Source organism: Hemicordylus capensis, chromosome 2, assembly GCF_027244095.1.
Source record: "Hemicordylus capensis ecotype Gifberg chromosome 2, rHemCap1.1.pri, whole genome shotgun sequence".
Classification (NCBI taxonomy): domain Eukaryota; kingdom Metazoa; phylum Chordata; class Lepidosauria; order Squamata; family Cordylidae; genus Hemicordylus; species Hemicordylus capensis.
In genome coordinates, this window is record NC_069658.1 from 107,337,671 (window position 1) to 107,359,858 (window position 22,188).

At 43.1% G+C, this 22,188-nt stretch overlaps 1 protein-coding gene across 7 annotated transcripts in view; it reads right to left on the bottom strand.

Moving 5' to 3' along the window:
* Nucleotides 1-22,188, bottom strand: part of TJP2 (tight junction protein 2) — a 99,527-nt gene that overhangs the window by 25,043 nt on the left and 52,296 nt on the right. For 5 of the 7 annotated variants that reach the window (XM_053296787.1, XM_053296788.1, XM_053296783.1 and 2 more), the window contains 3 exons: nt 5,446-5,499; nt 2,067-2,191; nt 314-416 (listed from right to left, as the gene is read on the bottom strand). In XM_053296787.1, the coding sequence (XP_053152762.1) occupies nt 314-416; nt 2,067-2,191; nt 5,446-5,490 (273 nt within the window). In that variant the 5' untranslated portion in view covers nt 5,491-5,499. Of the gene's footprint in view, nt 1-313; nt 417-2,066; nt 2,192-5,445; nt 5,500-8,884; nt 8,972-22,188 lie in introns of those variants that run through there. The other 2 variants (XM_053296789.1, XM_053296784.1) reach the window with 1 other exon arrangement.

Here is a 22,188-nt window from a genome sequence, read left to right on the forward strand (position 1 = left end):
GGGTGAGGCATACTGCTCTCCCTCTCTATATATTTATTTCTTGGCTTGAACATACACCATTACCTACCTGGGGGACTCAGGATTAAATGTGATAAGAATCAATAATTTCAAGGAACACACACACAACAAAACCCCATGTGTCTAGTATTACAAACCCTGGATCCTGTTGCTAGATTAGAACTCATAGGTGCTCTTAGAAATTCCTTGCGCTACCGTTAGCCATGTACATGCATGCCCGTGTACACACACACACACACCCCACCTTTGCTCAAGCCCCCAGGCACCTTTCTAATGCAAGTAATAGTTAACTTACAATGATAGCCACTTTCCCACTTTTCCTTAGCTGCTGAACAGCAAAAGAATGGGGCACATTTTCCATGGGTGTACCATTAACCATAACCACTCTGTCATTTTCTCTGCAAACAAAAGAATTATTGTAGATTAGAAGAGGTTATATTCAACAAGGACATCTGATTTTCACTTTGGTTAAAAAAAAAAAAAAGAGGAAGTGATACAATTCATTGGCTATTGAGTGAGAGTGGGAATTTTCACTCTCTCCATTCTATTATGGAACATTGTGGGTTTTGTAACAGGGTTATTTGACACTGGCAGTGCAACAGGATTGGCTAATTGCTGTCAGTTTTGCTGAGTCATGAAGTTGAGTTATTGTATTTAAGAGCAGGTTTCAGCTACTACTGTACAGCTCTGAAGCTGATGTGTCACATCAGAAAGTGTGCAACCTTGAACATCTGTTTTTAATGGTGTATTTACGCATTTAAGAGATCTTTGAATAAGAAAATTGTTGTTAAAAAAAGGGTTGGGCTTGATATAGCCCTACCATGGGCAGAGTGCTGGCATGCAGAAGGAGCTTCATAAGGACCACAGAGCCTTGCTTACCCCACCCTTGGCATAAGCATGCAGGCAGACTGCCAGGCTATTCTGGAGAATGAGAGGCTTGTGCCTAATATATTTTCGCCTAGCCTTTCCCTCCTTATTTGGTAAAGGAATAAGGAAAGCACTTAAAAGCCCAGAGTGCTGATTGCCTGGGTCAGTGGCAAATCCACCATTGCGGGAGGGTGTGCAATGCACCTGGGCAATGGATGCCCAGAAACAATCACATTTGCCACTTCCCCACCTTCGTGGCCCCCCACCAGGCTGCACTCACCCCAATTCTGTGCCAGCACACCTCTGATCCCAGTGAGAACAGTCAGCCCCTTTAGGTAGGTCTGTTTCCCTGGCACTTGGGGCGAGCACAACCTGGTGAGCAGGCAGCAGGCCGAGGGGGGTGCTTCAGATTCTGGTATTTCTTAAGAGCACTTTTTCCATGGCTTGGTAACTACAAATAGACATTTGTCCACTGTCTTTATGTCTGTGCTACTCAAAACACCCTCCTGGAACCTAAATCATACACATCATTACATCAGCAATATAGCTAAAACAGTTTTGCTTTATCTTTGTTTACTATTAAAGCCAAAGCAGGGGAAAATAATTTGTTACAACAATAATCTTATACATATTCATAAGTTTATCTAGTTTTAATAATTTAACAGTCATGACACATATGACATTCCAGTCATGAGAAACCAATCAAAACATAAGTTAACCCAACAGAGGATGGAAAGATTGTTTCAGTGGCTCATCCTCAGTTATGGTGCCAGTTTAACTTCATGTATATCCAGCTGCTGCAAGCCAATGTGCTCTGACCTAAGCTTGAGTGACAGATAGAGCCTGGGCTAGCCCTGCTACCTGCATAACGTGATACACAGGATTCTCCTGCAGCCTCCCCCTACGGATGTAGATCAGGAGCATGAGATGTTCCCTTTCAGATGCACTTCACTGCCAAGCATGGATTTCAGGCCAAGGCCAATGCTCTGATCGCTATGAGCAAGTTGCCAGAAGTAAAGATAGCCAAACTGTATCCACATTTACAGATAAAGATGGCAGAATCAAACTACACTATTCTGGTTAAATCTGTGCATTCATGTTCAAGTATATTTAAGCCTTGGAAAATTAAACCATCAAGACAAACTGTGCCAGGAATTACCAATATAAGTAAGCATACTTACTGAAGCAATCCATCCGCAGGGCCACCTGCAAGGACATCTGAGACGACTATGGATGTTTCACCATTTTCAAAGTGAGGGTTATCTCTGCCACCAGAAACCGCAATCCCAAATCCTCGCTTTGAGTCCTTAAATTAAAATTGATTCCAGAAAAGCACAGCATTAATTTCAGAACCGCCGAAACAAAATGGGAAAGCATACCGAGACAGGGTTATTTGTGTAGTTGAGTCAAGAAAGAACTCTTAGTTTTTAAAAATATATAACCAACATAAGAACAGCCCTGCTGGATCATATTTTTATGGCCTATCTAGTCTAGCATCCTGTTTAACACAGTGTCCCACGAGATGCCTCTGGGGAGCCCACAGGCAAGAAACGAGGGCATAACCTGTACTTTGCTACAGACTCTGGGATTGTAGCATGAAGGGAAACAATTTCCAAAAGACACAAGTGTTCACGAGTATACAGCCAATGACTTTAGATTCAAAAGCAATTTAGGGGGTCAAAAGCAAGAGGGTATCAGGTATAAGTGATGACATTGTTTGACACAAGAATACTATAACAGAAATGGATAATTACAGATAATTGTTGCATAACCTGTCACCTTTTGCACAATTTCAGACCTATCTCCCTTATATCAGCAGTTATAGTCAGTGGTTCTTCTCCAGGCACCCTCACTTTCTGAAGTGAGGCAGGTGACAAAAGCGGAGAGGACTTTCATTTTTTATTGTGGCACCTGTCTATGGAATACTCTCCCCAGAAAGACTCACCTGGTGACTACTCTGATATCATTCCAGCCCCAAGCCAAGACATCATTTCCCCAGGCCTTTACACTGGCTGAGGATTTGTTTAATTTTTAATACTATGTTGTTCTCTCCTGCTGTGTTTTATTATTTGGCATTTTGATTTTTAAACTTTTTGAGCATCTGTATGTCGAAGGGCATGATTCAATTCTATTAAATAAAATTTTGGGAGTGCTACAAACGGCAACCAAAAGAGGCCTTTTAATAGCATGTGCACCATTCATAACTGACAGCACCACAGGGCCATTGTGCTATTTAACCCCCAGTTCTTTACTTCTTAAATACAGGTACAAAAAGTATGAACTGGCCCTCAGTCCCTGTATATTCATCCTCACACACACACAGCCCACCCAAAGTATTTAAATATTTCCAACTGGTTACCACTTTCATCTCTAACTTCTGAGCCCCTGGTGGTGCAGTGGTAAAACTGCCGCCCTGTAACCAGAAGGTTACAAGTTCAATCCTGACCAGGGGCTCAAGGTTGACTCAGCCTTCCATCCTCCCGAGGTCGGTAAAATGAGTACCCAGAATGTTGGGGGCAATATGCTAAATCAGGCTATAGAGCGGTATATAAATGTAAGTGCTATTGCTATTGCTATTTTAGGGGAGAAATGTTAATCAATGCATTGGTGTCTTCACACATACTTGCCATGAAATGTGCATTTGTGGCCTTGGTGGGTATTATGCAAACATTGATAGGGGAAACTTTACACAGAGTTAAGTCTTGAGTGGGGTATTGCTGATCGCAAAGCATAAGTTGCGCAGAGACCTGGAAGGCATTTGCCAATTTACTAAAATGGTTCTACTTTGTTCCTGTCAGGAAGACTCAGTAGTTGCTGGTGGATGACTGCCTAGCATTTCCAATAGACTTCTCAGGCAAACTCCACAGGACACCGTCCTGTCTTTCTGCTTAGCAACATGGCTGAGATATCTGGGTGGAATGGTGTAGAAATTTGTTATGCCATCAGCACATGTCACTCTTATCTCTCCCCTCTGTTCATTCACTTGATAACCAAAAACACTGAGCTGGAAAATGTGAGGGAAATTCTTGGTTCAAAGTTCAGAGGTGGAGGAAGTAGGATTAGGGAGGACAGTCAGGAAGAGTGTTTCACTGGATAATTAGGAACTCTTCACCTTGCCAAGCTCTGGAGTCTTTTAAGGATGTCTAAATATTTACTTAATAATACAGAAAAGTCAAAAGACTCTACCAGCTCAATAAGGTGAAGAATTCCTTTTTTGGACTTGGACCTTTGAAAAATGGTGATATTTGCTCCAAACTATGAAGTATTTTTATATGTGTACAGAAATTAGTTGCCTCAAATCTAAATAAAATGGTTCTAATATATTTTAGAAGTAGTATATGCATATTTTAAAACATTTTTAAGGTATTCTAATTAAGAGGCTCACAAGTGTTTTACGATGGGGGAAAACAAACAAACAGGACCTGCAGCAAAATGTTGCACTATATCCCTGGTTGACTGGGCCTGAGGCTGGCCAGAATGGCAAAACAAAAGTTAGAAACAAAGACAGGAATCCCTTCTCTAATGTGGATCTTACTTCATGTCTACAATTTATTTTTTCTGCTTTCTGGGTTTTTTGTGGGGAGGGAGGCCCTGGTGTTCAGTCCCATCTCCTTTCCATCCAACTCTAAAGCTTCAAGAGTTCCTGTCAAGATCAAGGCTCTTCATCCTTGTGTAAGTGCTACAGACAGGGCTAAAAGAAGGTTTCCTCTGATAAGTCTTGCTGTGGTAATCGGAACCTCCAGAGTGTTCCCATAAAGCAGGGGAACTGTGAGGAAGTTCTCTAAGAACTTGCTCACCAGAACCTGAGAGGGCAGCACTTCATAATACCAAGAGATTAACTTCTAAGAGAATAGGGTTACCTGACTGGTGAGGGAGCCACAGAGTTTCTGTGTAGACTGTTAGACAGCTTTCCCCCTCCAAAGCAGAAGCTGAGGGATTTCCTGCTCTTTTTGCTAAAGCCTTCCTTGCTACTGAGTTCCATAAGCACGATTGATTGATAACTTTTTATACCACCTTTCATTAAAACAATCTCAAGGCAGTTTCCAAAACATTTAACACAATAAAAATATTAAATTAGAATATAAATACACAAATCTCATTAAAAGTTTTAGAAACATACACAATAGGACCATAAAATACAGCAACAAGAACAGCACATATAAAGTCCTGGGTAAAAAGTATTGCACTTGCTTTCTAAAAACTGCGATGGAGACTGAGGAGTGGGATGCCCACCTGGAGAACATTCCAAAGTCTGCTTTGTCCACCTGTTTGCCTTAACTGTCATGAACATTCTGTCCCACTGACTAACATGGGACAGTTTGGGGGTTGTTTTTTTCTTTTGATTCTTGTGAAATTGATATATCTGTGAGTCACCCCAAGTCTGCCAGTAGCTCTCACTTGCCTGTAGGCACTCCAGTGATTAGGATCACAACACTTCTAGCTCTTTTGGAAATAATATACAGATAAGAATGGGGTCACCCAAATATCATAGATTTACCAATAAAATATCAAATGGTGCATGGAAAAAACACAAAACCAACAACAGAAACAGCCTCTCACCTTTTGTAAGGTCACTGTGTACTGTTCCCATACCAACTCTTCCATGCCTGGGGCCTGTTATATAGTGAAAAGCAATCATCAATAGAACATCACAACAGACACTAGGTTTCACCAAATTAAAAAAACAGATCCTTTGAAAAAACATATGTACCAAACAGCAGGAGTGTTGTTTAACTATCACATAGTTGTTGTTTTAATAGATATTGATGAACAGATATCTAAATAAAAATAATTAACATTTTTGAAGAGTAAACATTTAGTAGGAAAACATGTATGAGTTGTATGGATTTGATTCATTCATACAGAAAGCAAACCATGCTTTACATTTACCTCACACCCAGATCCTTAAACATGTGCTGCAATACAAGCCACTAGGGCAGGCCACAATACAAGGGAACAAACATGCTTAGCACATACAATATCTCCTATTCAGTACCTAGTATTTCAGTCCATATGGGTCTTTGGTAATAAAAAAAGAGTCCACAAATTTTGGCTGGGCTTTGTAGCCAACCCAAAACTTGTGAATGACAAAATCCTGTCCCTTCCCTTATCCCAGTCATTGTGCAGCACTTCCACATGGGATCAGAGCCTTCCCCAAGCTTGGAGCTGGGAAGCGGACAAAGGGGTTATTTAAGCCCTAGACTGCCAAGGCACTCAGAGCAGCCCTGAACCAGAATGGCAACCCTAACCTTTCTCTCCTGCTTTGACCTGGAAAGAGGAGTGGGAGCTTTCCCAGTAGTCGCACTGTATTTCTAAGCACCATGTAACTGTAGGAAATGATCCCCAACCCTTCTCAGCTCCAAGCTGGAGAGAAAGGCTGGGGTTTCTCAACACACTCATCATGTTAAGCATGACAAGTGGAACTTTGGAAAGCTGAGTGTCAGAGCGGAAAATACCTCTCCCTTGAGACCTTGTCAATATTTTATTCTCTCTCTCACTCACTCCTTGGAGTCATGACATATCTATGTTCAAACACTGTGCAGTCATAGCAGTGAGCAATGAATTGGCTGATTTCATTTCTATTACTTAAGACTGGCCTTCTTAGTTCATCAAGGGTTTCGTTAAAATATTATTATCCTCTCTTCAAAGATGTGGGGTAAACATTTTCCAAACTGGAAAATTTACCCATACTTTATTTTTCTCTGGAAAATTTCCCAATTCTAAAAATTCATTGTTTCATAACATTCATAACAAATGAATGCCAATGCAATACTAGGCAAGCCTGGAAATTTCAAAGTTGCAATTAATGTTTTTCAGGTGATTGTCCCTAGGAAGTGTGTGAGATAGGATGCATATTGATTGATTTATTCCAATGGTTTTTTTCCCTACATAAAGCTTTGGATTTGTTTTAGTATAACATTTAAACCACATTCAGTATCTATTGATTTTTCCTTCCAAATCAAATATTTCAGTGGCTATTTGAAAAACCTGATACACAGTGCAGGAAATTAATATGGTGGGGGTTGTTTGTGTTTTACTAAATATATAGGTCAAACAATATGCCAAATTATATCACAATCTATTTAGGGCATTAGGAAAATTTGCATAGTAAACTTTTCTGAGAAAAGGGTTATGCAACTTTTATGCAAGTAGAAAAAACATTTGCTTGGGAAACATTTTGCAAATTCAAAATTTTCCAGAAATCGACATTTTTGCCTCCCTCTATTCTCTGCAAGTTGTTACATTGCTATTCTGGATGATCTTGCAAACTGCTACCAGAGCTGGGGCTCTTCACATTCACCTGTAATCAATGAATTCTAAGTACTTATTCTAAATTATGGGTATGTATTTTTATTTTTATTTATGTAAACCTCCATAGGAACTATGTTGAAAAGGAGTATATAAATATTCATAACATTCGTATATCACAGGCAGTTCTTTGAAGCAACAAGATCCTCTAGCTTTTCAGATTGGTGAAACACAGTTCAGATTCTTAGCAAACCATCTGATGCAATAATACCCTTGTATACCACCCCTTGAGGTAAAAAAATAAAATAAAAATTGTTTCCTTTTGTTTTTCTATGACCATGCAATTATGAGAAGTAAGTAGGAGCTCAAAACCAAAACAGGGTTGTTTTTTTTTAAAAAAACCCACTTCACTTAGAATCATAAGAACAACAACAATGACAGCAGTGCAACTAAAGTGGTAGTGCAGAAGACTGAGTAAAATAAATCATGTGGCCAATTAAATCGTTCTTACTACCAAATTATTCCACTTACTAATTGGCCTTCCCCTCTCTCTATGTAGATATAGTCCATGTTTTACTTCACAGGAAACAAAAATGCCAAACACACACAACAAATGGGTTTGTATTTGCATGCTGTTAACTTTTAAAAATGCAGCTGAATTAAGAAAGTCCTTAAACAGATTTTTCTTTCAGAATAGAACTACAAGTAATTTTCCAGTTAGCGAAGTGTGTATCAGTGTAACAATTTGTGCCTCAAAAGAAAGCAGAGAGGCGTATTCCTTGGAACACTATATACCACTCTGCTAGGAAAGGGGGGGGGATGAATTTCTGCTTTTATGGCTTGTGCATACCAGAATCATCAAGCTAAAAAGGACGCCACGGTTGAGGTCATGTCCTACAGGGTAGAGTGTGCAGTACTGACAAAGTACTGGAAGTTCACCTTGGGAGTTCACTAGGCACAAAAGCCATCTGTGCTGCCCTAAATCTCTAACTCATAATCTCTTTAACATTATAAAATTTACAGCTGTTTACTGTTGCAGAGATACTAACCAATGCTGACAGATTAATAGAAAGGAGCAGAATGAGCATGGGGGCTGGGTAAGACCACAGATGTTATAAGTCACCATCTGAAGACTTCCGACTGTACCAGAAAGGAGATTAAATCCTCTGCCACAACAAGCACAGAATTCCAACTATATTAGGAGCCAGTAAACCTAAGGCGGATGATATATTGCTGCTGCAAATGCATCAAGGAATGAGTTAGCCAAGTATGAGAGATTCCTCAGAAGTTCTTAATATATCATTGTGGTGAAATGCAAAAAATATACTAATCTGTAATATGAATACATGACTTACTGCATTGCCACACAACTAAAAAGGTGGTAATGAGATTACTAGCAGCTTCTTTAGCAAATTTTACCAAGCCTATATTAGAGTATCACTGTTTTACTAAGCAACCAAGCAGAATTTTGCACAGACTTTTATGCTAATTATTTCTAATTAGAATACTAACTTGAGGATTCACATACTAATGATGCTTGAACAATGTGGTAACAGGTTTGCCATAAACATCTGCTGAGCAAAAAATCAAGGAGTACTTTGACTTGAAACTATTTTAAATTAAATGAGTGTTTTATAGTCACATTAGCTGTACAAGAACTGGACCTTATCCATTATTATACACAAAATCTGGATGTAGATGAGGGCATGGGAAAGACTAAACATCAATGCATTTTTAAAAATGAACTCACGTGCCATTTTAAAATCCTCAACTTTTTCACAGCATGCAACCACATTCGCTGCAGAGCCTGAGCTGTCTTCATTGTGGCAGGCTATAATCTGTTAAGGGACTCTGAACATCCCAGTCTTTTCATTAGTTTCCACCACTCAAACATTGTTATGTAATTCTAATACAATAGTGGCCTACATACTCGGCCAATCCTGCCATCATTTTACACAGTAACATATATATATTTTTGTAAATCCACACACCCCTCACGTGCACATTAAAAGAGAACACGCCTACTTCCGAAACAAATGTTACTTTCTTATATAGAAAATAAATCAGCATAGAAAATTTAAATTCCTAGTTAAATATCTTTTAATCCTTCATCACCAGGTAAGCATCAACATACAAACTCTTTTTCTCTCCCAAAAGCCTGTCCTGCACCCCAAGGAACATGGGTGATATGGGGAATTTACGGTTACCAAAGTAGTCACATCTGGGCACAAAGCTCACCTGATGGGCATCTACCCCAATGCTGTTTTTGGTAGAGATCCACGGGAACAGCTACCAAGATTTCATGGTGGGGAGGAAGGAAAAATGAGTGTGTGTACGTGGGCCAGGGTACTGCTAGTCAATTCCATAAGACACTTACCACCCATTCCCCTCTGTTCATCCGTGACAGCCATTTTACCTCTCCTTCTGGTGAAAGGCTGATGGCAAGCACCTCTCTTTCACTGGTCGAAAGGCAATTAAGTTTTCCCTTCTGGAATCTTCCCAATAGTCCGCTGTGCCCCAGTGTTCCCTCTAAGGCATGCACATGTGCACACGCTCACACTTTTTAAATATATATCCGCTCAGTTGATTCTGGATCTCGCTCAGGTTTAACCAGGAAGGTCCCACTCTGAATATACATGCACACACACTGCCTTGATACTGCCGCCCAGAAGAAAACTCATTCTGCAAACAGTTGAAAAAAATTAGAGAGAACACTGGTGCCCACTCCCCCAACAAAGGAACAAATCTGTAGTTCAAATGCATCACTTCCTGGCTTTCAAAGGAGTAACTGATATAAGAATGCCACCTTCTGCCTCACTCTCTCAGGGTCTGCATGGAGAAGAGCTATCTGAACTTCTTTGTTCATGTACAAGGATACAGAAAGTCACAGAGGAGGATCAAGACAGAGAGCCGACTTGTAAAGTTATCCACACAGGTAGTCTTGTGTGTTCAATTGCTCGTGCGAGTGGCTTACTCATGCATCACTGGCAGAAACTCTCAAAAGGCAGCAAATTATGTGAAGGGGATTTCTAGCTTCCGAACACTCCTCACTCACAGAAACTGGTCTATGATTTTCAGCAGGTTTCCTCCTCTCATATTACACTGCTGCTCACACAAAACAACAACTGCACGAGCAATTAAATGCTCAAGATAGCTGGGTGAGGTAATATATTTGCTGGCTCACAGTAACATAATAAGCAATCATCAAGGAGCTGCTAAACAGCACTCATTCTTCATACAAGATGGATGCAAGCAACTCAGGATGGCTGACAGGAGCAGGAAGAGGAAGAAGAGGTGGTCTAGTTTGGTCACACACTAATAGCATGCCATATATCTGCTACATAAACACTGGAGCCAGAATGAGTCATGATATTGAACCTGTGTGCAAGGTTTCATAAAGCAAGGTTTGGGTTTACTTCTCTCACCGGCTGCAGTTCCAGATCCTTCATGCCCCACAGTCTAGGCTGGTTAAGAACATAATAAAATAAGAAGAGCCCTGCTGGGTCAGGCCCAAAGCCTATCTCGTCCAGCATCCTGTTTCACTCAATGGCCCACCAGATGCCACCGGAAGCCTACAGCAGGAGCTGAGGGCATGCCCTCTCTCCTGCTGTTACTCCCCTGCAACTGGTACTCAGAGGCATCCTGGTTAGGATTGCTTATTCTGTTACTATGGGAGCCTCCCAGAGAACAATTTGTTATGGAGTGGCTAACCATTAAAGATGATTATTATTATATTTGTACCCAGAGTGCAAGAAAAGAAATTTTTTACTTTAAAGTTAGACCCCTAGTTGCAAGGTTATGATAATAAAAATGGAGTACATTGCACGGTTATTGTAACCATGTCTAGATTGTTTCTCCCCAGAATCTGGTATGGAAAGGTGGACTATCTTTGAACACGGAGGTACCGTTTAATGGCTAAACTCTTGTAACACCAATGTTCCATGAATGTTTAATAAAAATCAGTCCATGATATAGTACAGCGGTTCCCAATCTTTTTAAACAAGCGTACCCCTTCTGTTGTTGAAAGTGTTGTTTCACTTTGGGTACCCCATAGAGATTGTGTGTTCGCGTGTGCGCACCACACACTTAAATGTTCCAATTATGAGACTGGCTGCTCCAGCCACTGGCTTACAATCAGGCTAAGTTACTCAAGATCACTTCCATTGAAATTTATGGGATAAGTTTCAGTGGGACTACTCGTCGGTGCTAATTTTCTGAAGCCTGTCAGGCTGAGGAAAGGGATATGCAGAGCTTCAGCATGCAGCCAGTCAATCAGGAGCAGTCTTCACCATCCTCCCTCCTCTTCTACAGTGGACACACAGTTGAGGATGCATTGGAAACAAGGAGCACAGCTGTGGCATGGAGAAGCAGGAGGGCTCCAAATCCCCCCTGGGAGCCCTTTAAGTACCCCTAAGGGTATTAGTAACCCCTATGTGGAATCCCTGCTATAATGGATAAGTGGGACTGGCCCACTTCAGTTATTTACATTTCAACAATCTCTTGCAAAGGTTGTGCAGGTATTTTTTTAAAAAAAGTTTTAGTTGTAAGCTGCTATGAATTTTCATGAAAAGGACAAAAATTAATTAAACATAAAATAAAATGTTCAACAAGACAATATGTGTGAAGTTACTTGAAAACCTTAAACTGCTGGGCAAGTTGTTAAGTATCACAGAGATATCATAAAACGTTTTTATTTGCGCAAACTGAACATTGGCGATCCAGCACAGAAGGGGAAAAGCCAGAATGGGCACAAGTGGAACTATCAGAACTGAAACCCTTAGAAGGCTGGGAAGCACTGGGCTCCAGGTATCTTAAACACCCCCATTACCACTCTCCTACAATACAAGCAGCCCGACATGCCTGGAAGGAACTGGCAAGACAACTAAACTTCGACCCCTATGCCCACATGGAAATGACACTGTGGGGAAACCCGCATATACCGATAGGTAAACAGCCAATTTTATGGAAGCTTTGAGTGGAAAAAGGAATCAGCTATTTATCAATGGCTATCACAGTTGATAAATGAGGAGGATAACTACAAACCCTTCGCTTCCCTGCAAGAGGAGTTCCACTTACCCCACCCAGGGCCTGCCAGTACATGCAGTTGAAACATAGTCTATCTGCTCAATTCGGACCCAATGCCCTGGCGGCCCCAGCAACTCCAGATATATTAGTGCATGCCATTAAGGTGCCCCCTCTTTCAAAACTAAATAAATATCTGTATGCCTTCATGCATGGAGACATGGACCCTGGCTTGGATATACTTAGGGACAAATGGAACCTGGAACTTACACATAAACTATCACCAGTGCAATGGCAAGATATTCTAGGTTTTATTTATTGCCTTATCCAACGGAAGATTATTTTTAGAGCATATTGGACCCCTCTGCACCTTAAGCGATTAAAAATGGCCTCAAATTGTAATTGCTGGAGATGCAACAATCCACATGCCAACTTTTAACGCATATGTTCTGGGACAGTCCCATAGTGAGAAGATTCTGGAGGGAGGTTATTACGTGTATAAATTGCACTGAAGGATCTGAACAGAGAACTGGAGTATATCCCAACTGAGTGGGCGCTAGAATCAGGTCCTAAACAATGGCTATGGTGAAACTTACTGGTAGCCAAAAGGTTAATACTGCAGCAATGGAAATCTCCCACTCCTCCTAGGAATGAGGAATGGGTGCATGACCTGCTCAAGTTAGCGGCACATGAACAATGGGCCTTCATAGAAGTAAATAAACTGGATAAATGGTCAGAAATCTGGGATAACTTTACTGAACTATTCTTAGATAATTAAAAAAAACCTTTCCAATTTACCCACATCTGTTGGTGCAAACACATGCAATGGTATGTCTCTTTTTCTCTCACTCCCCTGTTGCTCCCCCTCTCTTTCCCTCTCTCTCTCTCTTCTTTTCCCACCTCCCCACAGCCAGCGCAGCGCGCAAAGGCTGTCTGGGGAGGGAAAAGATGCGGCGGGGGGGGGAGAGAATGGGGAGTTAAGGTGAAACAAAAGGCCAGTTCCAACGTGGTGATCCTCCCCAGTCTGTCCTCCAGAGGGAAGTCCAAGAAAATCCTTCCATTGCCTTCAGTCTGAAGTGGGGCAGAGGAGGGAAGAGGAAAGGTTTGCTGGAAGAAGGAGAAACAGTTGCAACTGTAGAATTTCTGCCTGGAGATTTACTATCAAAAGTGGCATTTTAGGGAACGTCTGTGCCTTGTAGAGATGTACCAGGCAGAAATTCATCAGATGCATCTGTAGAGAGAGACTGGGAAAACTGTACTTGTTGAATTTTTGGATTCCTCCCTCCCCAGTCTAATTTCAGGGTGAAAGACAAATGCAAAGGGTGGGTGCATGAAGCCCGGTTTATAAAGTCAGCATAATATACGAGACTGTACAAATTATGTATGGTACAAAAATTAAGATGGCAACCTTAACTTGCAATGTTCATGCTTTTTGAAGCACTAGTGAAAATTTCAAGCACCTTAATTCTCACCTAAAAAGAAAGCAGTTTTAAAATATTTAAATCTCTATATTTATTTCTTCACATGTAATGTATTTACACGTTATTACTACTACTACTACTACTACATTTATATCCCGCTCTTCCTCCAAGGAGCCCAGAGCAGTGTACTACATACTTGAGTTTCTCTTTCACAACAACCCTGTGAAGTAGACTAGGCTGAGAGAGAGGTGACTGGCCCAGAGTCACCCAGCTAGTATCATGGCTGAATGGGGATTTGAACTCGGGTCTCCCCGGTCCTAGTCCAGCACTCTAACCACTATACCACGCTGGCATGTCTTTGCTTAAAAATTCATGTGTTAACAGTGTTGCAGCAATACCACTAAGACTTTGGAATCCTTCAAGACAAGATCAAGGTAAAGGCAGCAGTAGAATCAGATGCAGGGGTGGAGACCAGAATTCAGCTCAATATTGCATGCAGGCATATGCAGAGTTTGCAGATTGTCTTGAATTATACAGGAGCCAACATTTCCCAATTTAAGTCAACAAGATAAACCAAGTTTATTGAGCAGAGGGTGGTAAATTTGAACTCATTCACCTCCAAATTACGTCTTGGCCTCCCTCTCCAGCTAGACAATATTGGATATTCCATTATGCCCCCTGACCCAAATTTTCAATTTCTCTCTCCCCACAGTGCTGCTTACTATTCTTCTAGGTCACAACTGCATTTTCAGAGGACTGGGTGATGCTCATTTTCCTTCTGCCCTCAAGTTTCAGATTCATTACTTACTCATTCTTGTAATGGGATCTGAATGCCTCCTTAATTTAAGCAGCTTGTGCATTTACAGAAATGGACCAAGAGGCCAAGGAAGTGAACTGTTAATTTATGACACAGTGAGAGAGAGAGATAAATCCTTTAATTTGATGCTGAATCACTCACTGCAGGTCATATCTGCAAGCTACTGTGAAATCTGGAGCAATGCCAAGTCAATGGCTAGTGTAAATTAAATTGATTTGTTGCAGCTGCTTACGCGTCCTTCCTTCAGCAGCAGCATTATTCCTGAGCTGCCCAGTGCGAAACCGACGATCTATAAACCAATTCTCCACTAGAGGGTGGTATTAAGCAGCTATCCGACAATCCACTGCACAAAACAGAGGGAAACTGGCAATTGCAGTAGGGTGCGGTTAATGAGGAGGAATCTTTTATACACACACAGAGGGAATTAACTCAGAACTGAAGTGCAAGAGGACTTCTGTTCCCATGTGCACGCTGCTTACCATATTAAGGCAATGGATAACAGGCAAGTTCATGAAAGGCAGAAGCGCCTTCCTTATGAGACAAGGCTACAGCATCTGGGGCTTTTTAGTTTGGGGAAGAAGCAACTACGGGGAGACATGCTCACTGTTCCCTCTAAGGTGCGCACCAACTCCCAGGCCCCCACACAGCAGTTTCTGGCAGGCGTGCAATCTCTGCGGCGCCCGCCCCTACCACCCAACACCCTCGAACCACCCCCCCCCCGGTGGCTGGGAAGCATTGCTGCACTTTCCCCCTCTCCCCAGCCAGGTCACCACTGCGCCTTGGCCACCTCTTCCTTCCTCTCACACGCCGGCTGGCCGGCCCTCCTCCTCCTCCAGTTCTGGCTGCAGGACCGAGCAGCCAGAGGAGGATGGGAGATGGTGGCAGCTCCTCGCCAGCGGCTCCTCCCTCCCCTGCAATCCAGAGAGACCGGAGCTGGGGGGCGGGGGAAGGAGGATGGGGGGGTGGAGTCAGCTCCCCCAGCGGCTGCAGAGGAGGACAGGAGGCAGTGGTGCCCCCCCCCATTGGCTCCCTTCCCAGAGAGACCAGAGCTGGAGGCGGGGTGGCTCCACCCCCCCCGGGAAAAAGGGTTTAAAAATTTTGCACAGCACAATAGTCAATAACCCTGCATGTGAGTGAGTTGTGTGCGCACGCTGAGCTGATGCTGCTGCTCAGGACCAAACTCTTTCCACTCACTGATCATAAAAACTAGACAGAACACTAGATATGGTCGAGGTGTGTACAGTTATGCCTGGAGTAGAGTGAGAGGACAGAAAGGAATTTTTCTCCCTCTCTCACTTGAACAAGGGGTCATCCCTTGAAACATACCCAGATATTAGGACCAAGAAAAGGAAGCACATTTTCACACAACACATAATAATTGATCTAAGGAATTCTCTGCCACAGGATGTGGTGATGTCCACTAGCTTGCATGGCTTTAGAAGGGGTTTAGACCTGTCCTCCACGAATTTGTCTATCAATGGTTTCTAGAACGATGGCTATAGGCCACAGAGGCAAGATGCCTCTAAATACTAGTTTCAAGGGAGCAACAGCAGGAGAGAAGGCATGCCCTCACCTCTTGCCTGTGGGCTTCCCAGAGGAATCTGGTGGGCCACTGTGGGAAATAGGATGCTGGACTAGATAGGCCTTGGGCCTGATCCAGCAGGGCTGTTCTTAGCTCTATTGAGAGTTCTTAGCAATTTTGTGGCTAAATACAGCAGTGTTGAGAATACCACTAACCAAATTTGCAATTGATTCATTTTATATAGTTGTGTAAAGCTATTCATGTACTAACTTCAATTGTCCAGTACTATCAATGCCCACAATAGAAGCTTTAGATGGACAGGACAGATGAAAGTGTCACTCCTGCTTTGCTTCTGCAGTGATGAGAGATTAAAACTCACTGTGGAATAAGTCGTAACTGCCACTGTTCTGTGCAAATCCTTTTAATTGTAGCATGGCTTGGGTGGAACTGTGGCTACAGCACAACAAGTCGCTCTTCCCAAGTACCCAGGCTCCAACAACCTGCAAACACAGAAAGTATCTGGGGTGGCAGCACAGAACCTCCAAACCCCAGTTGAAAGATAGTCCCTAGCTCCATTACCCAGATACTTGGAATCACCGACACTTCCACTCCTGGGACCAACTCCCAAGGTAGCCAAGCGGCCTGGAACCATTACAGGAAAATTGTGAGGGCACTAGTTTTTTTTTCCAGGGGGAAAGTCTCAACATCCACTCTTGTGCTATTGTTGGGAAGGGTGAAGAGATCTGAATTAAGAATAAACCACTCTGCATAAAAACTTTGTGAGCTTCCGGTGGTGCTAACAAATTACACTGTCAACTGACAATGTAGACTAAAATAGGAACTTTTCCGAAATATTGAAAAGCAACAAGCCCACCACCACCAAGCTGCATTTAGTGCTATTAAAAAAATAAAAATGAAATTTAATAAAATACAAATACAAGTATACCACTTTGACAGTAGGTTTTTGTTTTGTTTTTTAGACTCCTGGAGTTGCTAAATGTGCTGCCTAGTAAATCTCACATATACAATATTTCTTCCAACTACTGAGGGGTGGGGGGGCGAAAATTATATGCCCCAGTGACGATGCATTCAGGCTATTACTTATCTCCCCCAGCAGGAAATAGCTGCTTTTTGGAGATTTCAAAGAAGAACAACAGCAACGCACAGCAAAATCTGCAATTCTAACCCAATAAAATAAATGTCAGAGTTACCCACTCTTTAAAAAACAAAACCACATCACACTGCTCCTACCCCATCTATAACCTGCTTTCAAAGACCTCTTGCAATTATATTATATCTGGAGCAAAGCACATCACAGAACAGGCTAAGAACTTCTCTATAGATGCCTTTTTAATTTGCTCATCACCTCTCATGCATCTGGACACTATATTTGTCAGTAGTAGTACCAGACCACCATCTGATGTACCAGCAGAAGAGAAAGTTGGAGGTGGTGGTGGTTAAAAGACAGGAAATGTCGTTCAGGGACAGAGTTCCACACAGCAGAATGCCAGAGTTTCGCACCCCCTGGGGCTGCTGAGCAACAGGAAAGGCAGCCCCAACAGCACTACATGTTAGGAAGGGTTGTGCGAGCTGGCTGTTCAGCCGGTTTGGTTTGAATCCAGACCAAATTCGAACCGACCCAGCCAGGCTCAGCCAAGCCAGTTCGCAGACCAGCTCAGGAATACTTGTAAAGGGCAATCCTTGAAGATTCCCGTTTACAAGTAAAGGGGGCATCCCTAATCCTAATGGTAAAAGCGGCAGGTGGGGGGGAATAGCGAAAGAAAGTGGTCTCTGTAACTTCAGATGAGACTGTGGCGGAGAAACAGTGAAGAAGCGGGGGCAGGGGTTCCTCCAAGGCCCCCACTGGCCTCCCAAATGACAGCCTGGGCCAGCAGCGGCCCAGTTCAGGCCTCTGAACACACGGAGACCATTTCCGTGACCTCCGTGCATGCACTGTGGCAAACTGGGCTGCAGCTGGCCCGGGCTGTCGTTTGAGTCCGGTGGGGAGCCCCCAATGCTTCTTCGTCGCTTCTCCCCCACATCCTCTTCTAAAGGTACGGAGGCCAATGGAGGCCGCTTTCTTTTGCTTACCCCCACCCCACCCAATGCCTTTACCATTAGGATTAGGGATGCCTCCTTTCCTTGTACAATTTACAAATATACAAATATACCCAAAAAGCATCTGGAAAGTTGCACAGCACTACTTCCTCCATTGTTTCCAATGGAACTAGTGCGGCACAAACTGGCCGGGTGCTGTTATAAGCAGTTGTGCAACTACCCTGTCACAAAATACTGTCGGGGCTGCCTTTTCTCTTGTGGTAGTGAGTATAGCTTGCCGGGGAAAGGGATGGCCGGTCTTTGGGGAAAGGGAGAGGCCTATTCAGCGAGTATGGTGGAATGAAAGAGGGGAAGGGAGAGTACTGAGGGAGGGGAAGTAGAGGTGGATAGGAACACCACCTCATCTAGTCCTTGGTTGGTACAGGCTTTTCCAGTGTGGCTACTGCCTTAAATGGTTCTCCTAGCCTTTGCCATTAAAATTTCAAAGTCAGCGGCTTGAAACAGTCTATTGGATCTAGAGGGCTGAGTATCAGTTTCTTCATCAGAAATTTCCCCCTCCTCTGACTCAGAGGAAGCGTCATTAGACAAGGGAGGTCAAGTGGGTAAAAGAGCCACCAGAGTTGGGTTCTAAGGAACAGGGTGTGGATTGGGGGAGGGGTGGGGAAGAGAGTTGCTTTTTGGTGGGTATCTTTTTGGAAGAATCTCCTCCAAAGAGGAGAATGAAGAAGGCTCTGCTCTCCTTTTGCCATGGTAGGACAATCTAGGAATAATGTGTCCCCCTTTCCCCCATGGGGGAAGGAAAAAAAGGGGGCTTGGAAGGGGCCCTGAGGTGCCGGGGTGAGACAGCAGGAGGTACAGCAGGAGGAGCAGAAGGAATTATTACTATTTATTCGATTTCTATACCACCCTTCCAAAAATGGCTCAGGGCGAGCCACAGAGAAATCATAAATAAGTAAGATGGATCCCTGTCCCCAAAGGGCTCACAATCTAAAAAGAAACGTGAGATAGACACCAGCAACAGTCACTGGAGGTATCGTGCTGGGGGTGGATAGGGCCAGTTACTCTCCCCCTGCTAAATAAAGAGAATCACCATGTTAAAAGGTGACTCTTTGCCAAGTTAGCAGGGGTTGGAATGAAAGGGCGGAGGGAGTGAAACTCCTTCTTTTAACCAAGAGGAGGTATCTTTTGAGATGGGAAGGTTGGTTTGGGCGGTAAGTTCCATGCCAGTACTACTCACGGTTACCAGGACTGCTGGATTGCTTCTAAGTTGCTGTCCCTCACTAGGTGCCTTTGGCATTGATTGATGGCTGGGCTGTGGGAAGGGAAGAGGGTTCCCTCCCCTCTATCTTGAGGAAAATCAGTTCCCCCTCCCCCAAGATGGCGCCAGATGGTAAAATTGCGGGCAGTAGAATGCCGCCCATCCCAGCCGCTTTAGTCTTCGTGCTCTTGTGGGCAAGTAGGTGCAGTGACGGGATGTGACGTGACTGCCACTGGCAGACCGCTTGCAATAAGAGACATCCGCTCAGCCGAGCAATTGGGAGTTTGTTTTTCTTTCTTTGTGGGTTAGAAGGCAGCTGCAGAGTGGCTGGCAGCGAGTGTTTCATTTTCTTTTTGTCCTTCTTGTGGTTCTTGGCTGGCTCCACGTTATCCATCGGGGTAGAAGAGGTAGGAGCTATCTCACCCTTTTCAGTCAGAGAGGTGGAGGGTGACCGCTTCAGTTTGGCTATGGGTTGTGATAAGGAGAGGAATCGGTGCCTCTGATGGGGGACCCTCTGACAGAGAGCTCAATAGGGCTTCAGCCACTTGAGCTTGGTACATGAGGGAGACAGTGAAAACAAAAGTGAAAGCAAACAAACCGCCAATTAGATCAAATTGAAAACTTAAAAACAGTTGTTCAGAATTTGTTTGAGAACCCTCGCACACAGGAAAGGAAAGTGGAGGGAGTAGGAGAAGGGAGGACAGAAGGACTAGCTTTAACACTAGTGAATAGATGAGCTCTCTCTCTGTGCTGTGCCTGAAGCAAGACAGTAAAGGAACTGGGGCTTTTGGGCCTACAGATGAATGGAAATCTACTGCATTAATATCCTGTCTGTGCCTGAGGCATGCTGGGTACATAACCTCTATATCCAAGGATGGGCTCTGATTACTGTGGAAATTTTTCTGTTAAACCAATTTTAATAATCATTTCTGGCCTCTGTTTACAGCGAACAAGCCAATATTTGATCACATTATTTGGCTCAAGGAAAAACAAATTGTGTGTGGCTATTGGAATATTTTGCAAGCATATCATTTATAATGTTCAGCATAAAACACATGGGATTAGATATACTTTACAGGCCTCACATCGATGGCTGGCCTGCTAATGTGGCCGGGTGAGGAAGCTCTTCAAGGGATGAATTGGCAGATGTGGTGGATTGCCCACTGACCACCGTCAGCTTACTGGTCCCGCCAACTTTAACCAGCAATGGTGCACTAACCATTGTTCTGACTAGCTTGGAAGGATTGTAGAAGGAAGTGTGTGGAGAAGGAGGGTAGCATGCTGATTCCAAGCACAGACACTCTAGATCAGCACTCTACTCTCCTTCACCCACTTCCCCCACCTCTCCGCCCCAGTCCCTGGCTTTTCAGAAGTCAGAGCAGAAGGAGAAGGGAAGGGCAAGGGTGAAGAGGAGAGTGGCAGCAGCTTGGACCACTACTACTATCAGATAGGAGGAGGAAGAGAAGGCTTGTCTGCATAGGAAGAAAAGGGAGGAAGTATGAGGTTTGCTGGGATGAGGAGAGGGTCAGGAGTAGACCCACCAGTTAGGGTGAGTGGGTGGAGAGAGGAAGAAGGAATAAGTGGGAGGGGCTGCTTGCTGTCCAGATTCAGACGCTGGGGTGTGGGCGTGAGCTTTGATTTTGATAGTCCTATACCCAGATGATATGGCTGTGGAAACACTTCCTTACAGGAGGCAATGCTAACAACCACTGGAACTTAGTTGAGTAAGAGCAGATATACCTTCCTGACACAAATAATTAGGGAAAGGGTTGCACCAAGAGGACTCCCATCATGACGCTGACAGAGGATGCCCCAGCACACTCCCAGTATGTCCCCTTAACTGCATAGGAGGGAACTGTTCATCTGAATGCCCCCTCTACATGTGTCATAGATATCCATTTAATACCTCAGTATAAATGTACCAGGATAGTATCATCATCCCAGCCCTGTATGCTGCCATTCCCTAACCTCTGCTAGCTGGAAGATCAGCATTTGATAACAGAAACTCCTGTCCCCCCCACCCTGGAACCACAGCAGCTGCAACTCCAGTGCTGCATGACCACAAAACAATTTCAACCAGAATCAACACTATAGTCTGTATAAACACAAAGCATGAGACAGTCTTTGCTTTCAATGTTGCTCTGCAATCCAGCACTGCAAAGACCAATCCTTCTCAAAAGCTCTCCCCACCCCTCTCCTGGTACACTGCACAAGCTCTGAGTTGTTTATAAAGGCCAACACACTGCTAGAATAGAATCCAATCAGTTGGCATTTAGTCATAATGCACGGAAAGTTCTACACAATGAAACAATTGTAAATTTTAATTCGATTCTCAGTGCTATCTATATTGAGTCCTCCCATATTCACATTTCTACTATCCTTTGTTCTAGCTCTATTAATTTTATTTATTTATGTAAAATATTTCTATCCCACCCCTCCAGCTGCCTGGGGTGGCTTACAATAAAAGCACACCAAGAAAAAAGTCAACAACAAACAGAAGGGTTATTTATCATAATTCTTCCAAATGGTACTTATAAGAATAATGCATTTTTCCGCAAAATAAGAAAGTTACACTTTGGCTGACAGAATACAAATTAATATTTTCTAGTTCTATAAAGTTTAGGCAACTTACACACACATATATTATTTCAAGCCCCCATAACTTGCATTACTAAAAAAGTTCTTTTCAAAATACAAAAAATATTGTTGATAGGAATTAAGGAGAGAATAACTCATGTCTTTTAAAAAAAAAAAAGCCTTAACAGTACACATCTATTCTAGCCAATTAAAACTATATTAAGCCATTTCACCAAGAGGTGAATTAGGACAACAGCCACAAGAAACCTCTTTGCTTCATGTTGATGATTTTTCAGACACTGACTTCTTTGTGCATTGTATAATCCATTGTAAACTGTTTGCACTGCAATTGTTAGGCCTGGGCAAGAGAATGTGAGAT